Genomic DNA, 9246 nt, shown 5'->3' on the forward strand with positions numbered 1-9246 from the left:
GATAGCGAGCCGGGGGGTTCAATGGTCACTCGAGCTCCCGGCTTCATCGTTTTCAGACCCCCGCTGTCTTTCGCTGCTCAGGTTAAACATGATATATAAGTCACTCGGATAACTTAAAAATGTTGTTGTTTGGCTTTTTTCGGTGTTTTATTTGTTCTGGAGTAAATCTGTTCGGCTGAGATCAAAGTTATTAGATTATTAGGTTAAATAAAACTTTATTAATCCCCCGGGTGGGTTCCTCCGGGATTTTTACACAGCTGAATAAACGTCAACCGGCCCACGTAGACCGCGAAGGCCGGGTCCTCCAAAGGAGGCAGCTGACGTTTTGGGACACAGCTATAGATTTAATGCTAGCTTTGCCTGAAACCATGCAGGTAAAATAAATGCGGCACAAGCTCTAAAACCAGTGAAGAGTGAAGGTCCTGCAGGTAAGGTGATCCCTTGGCAGTCAGCTGTTTGTATTGTAGGTGAAAGGTTGTTGTCGTGGTTTACAGTCGATTGGTTTGGTGGTTTCACCGAGTCAGCAGTTCCTCTTAACATCCTGGTATTTCCCTAAAATCTCATCGACTTTGAGATCTACTGAAATAAAAAACCTTAGTCAGATTATGGTCGTGCCTGCAAACATGTTTTCTACAAAGCAAACGCAGCAGCGTGCATGGGCCGCACTGTTAGAAAACTGCTGTTCAACCGGTTTTCATGACAAGCATTAGGAGCTCAGTTACAGCTGTACCCACCTCTGGGTAAAACGACTGCAGCGCCTAAAGTATCCGTCTGCTTTCCTGCCTCTGCTTTCCTGCCTCTGCTCACTGCTAACAAAGCTGCTAGCAGGCCAAAACTCAACTTCAAAAAAGGATGAAGTCTCTTTCACCATGGAGCTGTTTGTTTGTTTGTTTTCACCTTTAAAGTCCTTCATAAAATGTATGAAGCATTGTCTTAACTTTCATTGTCTGCTGCGTCCAAAACTACAAACTCTACAATAAGACTTTAAACTAGCAGTCTGTGACTACAGCTGTAATCACTGTGTAATTAAATTGACTGTGTTTTTTATCTGAAATTATATTATTTAGATTTTGTTATGTCCTTATGTTAAATTAGTGTGTAATTATATTTACCTACTTATATGTAAAAGTGTGTAAACTGGAAAGGGGAAACTCGTGAGGTTTTTACAGGAAACTAGAAGTAATTATATCGTAAGTAACTTTAGATACTGCTTGAGAAATTCTAAGTAGGTGATTTTGCAGAGAAACAAACAGTATCTCCTTCAGCTACACTGTAACTATGCTGTACATGTCAGGCTGTGGGCCATATTAATCCTGCATTTTTACAATTTTTTTATATCTGCTTTTAAAATTCTTCGTGTTGATGTGAATGAACAACATAACGTGATAAGGACTGTTCTCCCTTATCAGCTTACAAGGAAACTATAAATACCATCGTTGTCAAACTCATTTGTTTCTTTCATAATCACCGTTCAAACATAACTTTCAGGAAGAGCGTCTCCGTTCATCTAAAGTACCTGGAAACTCGACAAGGTTGAACTTATAATACAGCCATTGTCTTGAAAAAGTACAGCATGCTTATGATGTAAGACGGGGAAATGTTGTTTTTCCACAAAATTACCATGAAATGATTCAGATCTTTAAAGTACTTTAAACACTTGTAGGTAAATATAAGTACACTGTAATTATAAAAAAAAAACCCATTAAACCCTGACTCAGGGGACATAATTAATACCATCTATACCTAATGTTGGGAAACTCATCTTGTAACCGGAAGGTTGCCGGTTCGATGATTGTCGGGTCTTTACCTTAGCATATGAAGCACGCTGAGGTGACTGTTGTTGTGATTTGGCGCTGAATGAATAAAACTGAATTGAAGTCAAAGGATGTTTTCATGGTTTAGGGTCAAATGATCAACCTCGAGATATAAAATAATATTCTAATGAATAATCCCATCTTCACTGGGTCAACAGCTCCTGTCATCCATCTGTCTATAGATGTTTGTACAGGATCAATCTGTGGCACAGTGAGAGTGTGACTAACAGGAAGTCTTGTGTAAATGTGCTGATTGGGACTAGAATAAGTTCAAACGTCTTCAAGTATTTCAGAGTTGTTTAACCATCCTGAGAGAAAACCACAGACAAATCTTCTCTTATTGAATTCTTTATTGTTCGTTGTTATTTCAGTGGTTCACATGTTCACACACACACACACACACACACACACACACACACACACTGGACGGCTGAGGGAAACGCAGCAGGTCAGAGCGTCGTCTGCCTCGAGTGTTGGTGGAGAGATGAGAACAGCTTCACAGTAGTGTTTGTGCACAAAGAGAAGAGCAGCAGCTATTTCATGAAACATAAATAACATGGTGTAATAAATAGAGTATGTACAGAGCGTGTCACACGCAGCTGCGCAGCACTGAGTCCACGTGTGACACAAAGGCCCAGAGTCCAGCGCCGAGCCTCTGCGTGGCTCTATGTTTGGGGCCTGATGTGCTCTGGATTGATGTAGATGTAAGGGGACCAGGAGTCCATCCACCTGCCGGGGTCTTCCTCCTCCAGGCTGTGCTCCGCCTCCTCTTCCTCGCTGTAGCATTCCAGCTCGTCTTCATCCGACTTCCCGCCGCTGTCCCACCTCTGACGGGTCAGCTCGGGGACCTCGACCCCCAGACTCAAGTAACACGTTTTACAGACTCTCAGCTGCTTAGTGGAGTCGATGTGTGCGATGACCGCTCGCTTCCTGGAGCACGGGCCGCACACCAGGAAGCCGCATTTTCTGCAGTGGTGTCGGCGGTGGGTCCTGGTGAACTTGCTGGAGCAGCGCATGCAGACGGCGGAGGCCTGGTCTGGGATCCAGGTGTTGGCAAAGTCCAGCGTCCGGTCACCGCCCTGCGTCACTCTGCCCTTGCACTCCTCGATGTGCTCAATCCAGGCTCGCTTCTCCTCGTAGGAGGCGGCGGAAACGTAGAAAGACTTCCTGGGCGTGCGGATCAGCCACTGGTTCTTCATCCTGACGCCGTCCTCCAGGTCCTCCAGCAGGATGTCCTCTGAAGAAGAAGAAGAAGAACGGTATGTTAGTGCAGGAAACAAAGGTGTGCACGCTTTGAACGAAAAGAAAAGTGTGTTTACTGCAGCCTGCTGCAGCGGTTAGAGACAGACTGCAGGCGGTGCAGCACCTCCTGCTCCACCTGCAGCATCTACCTGTCTCTGCCCACCACGCTGTCTGCTTTGCACACAGCTGGATTCAGCGATGTGCGGAGGAGGCTCGGTCGCTCACCTAGAGGGATGACCTTGAGCTTTTTGTGCCAGCGGCCGTTCAGGACGATGCTGCCGTACACCAGCACGTCGTTGAAGAGGAAGAAGGCTTTGGCCTGCCGCCTTTTGCGGCTCTGCTTTACCAGCTTGCCCTCTCCGACCAGAATCCGACCTGACTGAAGCAAGAACTTCCCCGCTGGCCCAAAGGAGTTGGCCACAGCCTGGACCCGGTCCCAGTTCTCCTGATCGAACAGTTGATCCATGTCAGCAGTCGCTGTTAAATCCAGCAGTCAGAGCGCTCGTGCCGACAGCTCCACGCCTCCGTAGGTGTGAGCTCGAAGGGCTTCTGGTTTTTCTGATGAGGCCAGGAGCCCAGAGGCTGCTTTTGAATGCTCTGCTGACGTCACGGGGCTTTCCAAAACAAGACTTTTGTAAGAAGCAAAGGAGGCAGAGCTTCACTTGAATTTGGAGAAAAACAAGAATCCGTACAAGAGGAAGTGAGTGTGACTGTTTGCAGAAATGTATTGTAAAACTGCTGCGATCACTGCAGTAACGTGTAAACACAGTTTAAAGTTTGCAGCTCTGAGGTTCGTCTGTACAAAGTGAGGACGTGCTGCTGTTGGCACATGGAGAGCGCTCTAACACGGTGAACAGACTGATGCCTGCGTGGGCCTTTTCTCCTCAGCAACAACTTTTTCTCTTTGCTACAACCCTCATCCAACCATTCACACACACACACACACACACACACACACACACATAGTTTGTAATATGCTCGTTAAATATTTGGGGGAAATGTGAGGTGGGGGAAACCTGCGTGTTATCGCTCTGTCAGGTTATTCCCAGAGATTTCTGTGTTTGGTTTTTCACCCAGATGCGGGTAATCCAAACAGCTCTCACGCCACAATCAAAGCCTTAACTCGTTGTAAGAACCGGTTAAACAAAGCGATAAAGATGCGGAACAGTGACGTTTGCCAAAACAGCTCCAGGCGGTGTCTGTGGGCTGAAAGGTGCGTAACATTCATGCACTCTGGGGACTTTTCTGAACCTGGGCACATCTGAAGGAAAGACCAGTTTGTGCCAATAACCTACTTTAATGGTTCCAGTGAAACTATCCAGTCTAACCTCCCTGCCTTCCTCAGACGGCTGCCGGGTCCTCTCTGTATGAGTGTAGAACTCGACCTTATAACCTGAATGCCCTTGAGGTGACTGTTGTTGTCATTTGGCACAATATTAATCAAACTGAATATAACTGAGCTGAGCAGCTGTTGTCCAGCTTCATGGCACAGCTGACATTTATCAGCCGTTTTTAGGAACATGAAACGTTTCTTAGTTCAGTGAGAAACTCGACCGACCGTCTGAAACTGTGGAGCAGGCGATCCTCAGCACAGCCTGAGTGTGAATGTTGTAAACTGAATTTGGATCTATAAGCAGTGAAAATATGCATTTCTGCAACATTTGTGCAATAAAAGTGTAAAACTTTATAATACAGCCTCTTATAGTGTTTTTTTATTTCAATGAAAATTATTTACCTACAAATACATAAATGTAGAATTTTGATGGTTTTTTTATTTAGCACATTTAGATCGGTGAAATAAAAGGACATTTGAATTAAGGAACATCCATCATAAAACATAATGAATGACGTAAAATAATAATGAAAAATATATAAAAAGTTATAATCCCCATAATACGTCCAAAAAATACGACGTAAGACGGGGAAATCTTGATTTTCCATGAAATTAAAAAATAACATTATTTAAAATGACTTACAGACTACTTCAGTATACTTAAAATATAATTATCAGTTTCTATAATAATCTGATTTATTCCACTGTGTCTCCCTTTAAGTATTTGTAGGTGAATTTATCAAATGCAGTTCTGTTTAATCAGGAGGCTTTACTGAAACTAAGAGGATCCGTGACTCTAACGTCAACAGAGACGACTGCCTCTGATATGTGGTTAATACTACAGTTTATAAAAATCCAGAAACACTAAAACAGCTGTACACATAACATGAACTCTGACCTCCTGCAGAGTCAGACTTCCACTGATCCTCCCCATGTGGACTCCTTCAGCCTGCAAAGTTAAATGGTTTCACTGGAATCATCAGAGTAGATCTTTGTTACAAACTGGTATTCCCCTGAGACTTTGGATCGGAAATAAAAATAGTTCCTGGGCTGAGTCTGCACTGACGAGCGGTAAAATCGGAGCTGAGGCTGCGATCGAACCCACAAACCGGTTTGTCTGTTACTGGAACAGCTGGATGACTAAACGGTGCAAAGCTGGAAGGAACCCAGGAGGAAGACTCAGCTGCAGATTTACTCCGACAGTCTAACTGTGCTTTATTGAAACCAAGTAAACCTTTCACACCGTTAAACTGGGTTAAACTGGGCCAAACTGGGAGCCAGGGGTGTCAAACATAAGGCCCGGGGACCAAAACTGTCCACCAAGTAATCAACTAACTGATAAACAATTCAGTTCATTTGTCTGCTGCACGTGGCCCTCCCTGCTCTGCACAGCTGTAAAGATGCAGATGATGATGTTACAAAAAAATAAAAATAATTCCTAAATGTGGGAAACAGACGACACGGCAACACGCCATCAAAGGTAACGGGAGTGGGTTCACTGCTGTGGACAACTTTAAAACAGGAAATGACGGATATTCAACCTCAGCTTATAAAGTTTACATGAATATAGTTTTTATAGCAGTTACGCGTGTGCTTCGTTAGTTTCCTCTGTAAATATTTACACGTTATGAGCTCAGTGTTATGTTATTGCTCTCATTGCACTGTGTGTGTGTGTATGATGGATGCACGTGCACCAGCGAGGCGTCCTGTGCAGCACCAAAGGTGAACAGCGGCTCTGTGCACGCTGCTGAAAACACGAGCACTGAGCACTGAGATTTCTGATAAACAAGAAGGAAATGATGACAGCGACAGTTTTACAAACATGTGGTCAGCAGCTCTCACACTCCTTCACTTCTTCTTTCCCAAAGAAGATTTCAACAGAAAGGAACTCAGACGAGTAACTTTGTTCCAGAGAAAAACGAGCTTTTCCTTCATTCCAGCGTTGCTTTCTTTCTTTTGAATGAGTTATAGGCTGCATATTTGCAGTAATATATATTTATCAGAAACAGACGGCAGCAGCAGTGCACTTTTACTGACGACCATCATCAGTAAACTTCTGTCAACAAAATTCTACTTGTTTTTTAAATGAATCAGGGATTTTATTCTGAAAGGCAGGGACAGGAAGAAAGATGCGTGGAAGGGCGTAAAGCGTCGAGGGTCACATGCAGCCCACTGTGATCTGAAGTGGGCTGAACAGTGAAAGCGGCCTGCTGTCAGTGTGACAGTTTCACCACACGTTTGATTCCTGAGGTGTGTCAGTATAAGAAAAACACGTTTCCAACATTTCTACACAGTAATGAAATCTGTCAGCATGACTGTAGGAAACATTTGAAATGACAGGAAGCTGGCAGCTGATTGGCCAGACTGTCCTCTAAACATAAAGTTTATTTTTTCATTTACGTATGTATGGATGTTTTTTTTTTATGTGGATAAATTGTGAAAAACAGACTTTCTTATGTGACCTATGTGTGACCTGATGTGCATCTGCTGATAAATCTGTAACTACATGATGGGTGGACGCGGTGTCCTCCTCAGGGCATCGCTGTAAATAAAACTATATAATCCAAAGTCCTGTAATAATCCTGCCCTCAAAGTTCTCGTACTAATGAGGGGGGTAATATATAAAGTTGGTTCACTGCCATGTTACTTCAAATTGGATGTGAGCCACTGTTTATTCGTACTACACGTAATGTTTCAGAGCAGCCTCGCCTCCTAAAGTCAGTCTGTGCTTTGGTTTTTATTTCTGGGAGAACTTTCTGATTGAAACCGCCTGCTGAGCAGCACGAGGACGTCCTGATGTCTGAGGCCGAGAGGCTGCAGAGAGGCTGACAGTAGGAACAGAGGCTCGGTGAAGTTTTGCAGCTGCACCGAGTGACGTGCAGATCACTCCTGGATGCAGTCGCGCCTTTGAAGCAATCCTGCAGGGATGTTGCACCAACAGGCTGATGAAGTTTCTGCCTGATTCTTTGGAAAGTGGAGCAATGCCGTGTGCAAATATGATTTCAACAGGTGGCATTTACAATAACGGCTCTCCAGCTGGTGATTTGTTTCAGTAATGTCCTGGTCTCTGCTGTCGACCGAGGCCACAAAGTCTCAGAGCAAACAAACTCCGAAACACGTACAAAACACAACAGAAGTGCTCCAGGATGCTAGGCCCAGCGTTGAGCTTTTGTTACCTAGTGGCTACACAAGCCAGGAAGTACCAACGACCGGATTTGGTGTGTGGTAGTAACAGGTAAATGAACATTTTTTTTAATTATTTGAATATATATGAGTGCTTGTGTATAAATACACAAACAATACACATATGCTTTCTCTAGAGCATATGTGTATTGTTTCCGGCTCTTTTTAGAGCCGGTTCTCTAAAAAGAGCCGGAAATCCCATCACTACTCTGTGAGTCTCTGCAGATGGACGGATGTCTAAACGCTCCTATTGGTGGAACCTTTCTGCTGTCTGTCAGTGTCTGAATCTCACTGTAAACAGGCTGTGACTCATTCACAGGTGAAGGACGTCCTTGCATATGAGAGCATGAGGGTGGGAATGGATGTTTGTATCTGTGTGTGCCTGTATGTCTGTGTCTATATGTCAGGTCGGGTATCAGACGCCACCTCTCTGGGGACATCTCAGGCCCTCCAAGGTATGGAGGCCTATCTCCCCCCACCACTTCCCCTGCCAGTGGCAGACGCCCTCAGACATCGGTGCGTTGGTGGTTCTTTGTGTCCGGGGATGGGCGTCCAGGTACACACTGGCTCACTCCTGGTGGCTGCTTGTCGGGGCCTGGAGCCTGGGGTGCCCTCGGCCTCTCGGCCTGGGGCTCGGTCACTCTGGCACAGCTGGCTGCCGGAGGAGCTCACGGGCACGTCACTGCAACCCCCCCTGGCTTCTGCTCCGCGGCTGCTGAGTGATCCCTCATCTGGGGCTCTCCTCAGCTCTTTCTGGGATAGTGGCGCGGCTGCCCCTCTGTTGGTCTTCCTTGGTCTCTTGTGTTCTGGGGGCCTATGGATGTCTGGAGTTTTGATCTCCTCCATACCTGCTTCATGCCCTGGAGGACGGGGCTGTGGCCCCCCCACACCCTCTAGCAGATCATTACATGAAGGAACCTTTTAAAAACAAGCGCGCTCATGCTCACAGGTGTACACACAGGTGATCACACACACAAACTACACCCTTTTTGGCTCCTACCTCAAAGCACACTGTGCGCTGTCGATCTTACGTGCTGCACAATAATGTTTAATATTAAGTATTTAGTGTTATATTCACATAGATCATTATGATGTTGTTTATTATATTGCTCTCTTTCTTCTGCTTGTTTTCTCTTTTTTCTTTCTCAACAGGTGATCCAGGTGATTGATAGATGTATTTTTTGTCTGCTTATTTTGTTGTTTTTTGCCTTTTATCACCGTCCCTCTTCCTCGCTGTTTTTCTTTCCCTCTTTCTTTCTCCCGTTTCTTTTCCCCAGTCAAGTCTGTCCCGTATTTAGCAAGTGAAAATAAAATAAAATAAACAATAAAAGGTGAATCAAATAGACCAATACGGCAAGGCTGGGATGGTCCATTTGGTAAAGTAAATCCGTTGGGCATCTTTCTTCGCCTTTAGACAATAATTCTGATGGCAAAAGAGCCAAACGGGACAGGCAAAAAAAAAGAAAAAGAAGGACGTCCTGTCCTAAATGGAACTATGACAACAAGCCCTTCTATCAAAAACACGTTGAACGTTTTCAGGAGAAAAGCGTTCACATCCTGAAATTTACAGTTTTGTTCTTTGTTCATTCGTTCTGGGTGAGCTCGAGGGCGCCCCCTATGATGCAACACTCGCCCTGTGTTCCTCCTGTGCGCTGTTTTAACAGCAGGGGTAAA

General features: G+C 44.9%; 1 protein-coding gene across 1 annotated transcript; it reads right to left on the reverse strand.

Moving 5' to 3' along the window:
- Positions 1 to 2179: 2179 nt before the first annotated feature.
- LOC134624118 (pleckstrin homology domain-containing family F member 2-like) lies at positions 2180 to 3600 on the reverse strand. Its single transcript, XM_063469094.1, has 2 exons — positions 3282 to 3600; positions 2180 to 3051 (listed from the first exon to the last, which is right to left on the reverse strand). The coding sequence occupies exons 1-2, from the start codon at positions 3520 to 3522 to the stop codon at positions 2480 to 2482; spliced, it is 813 nt and encodes a 270-aa protein (XP_063325164.1). The 5' UTR covers positions 3523 to 3600; the 3' UTR covers positions 2180 to 2479.
- Between the last annotated feature and the right edge of the window lie 5646 nt (positions 3601 to 9246).

This window comes from Pelmatolapia mariae, linkage group LG1 (assembly GCF_036321145.2).
Source record: "Pelmatolapia mariae isolate MD_Pm_ZW linkage group LG1, Pm_UMD_F_2, whole genome shotgun sequence".
NCBI classification, from domain to species: domain Eukaryota; kingdom Metazoa; phylum Chordata; class Actinopteri; order Cichliformes; family Cichlidae; genus Pelmatolapia; species Pelmatolapia mariae.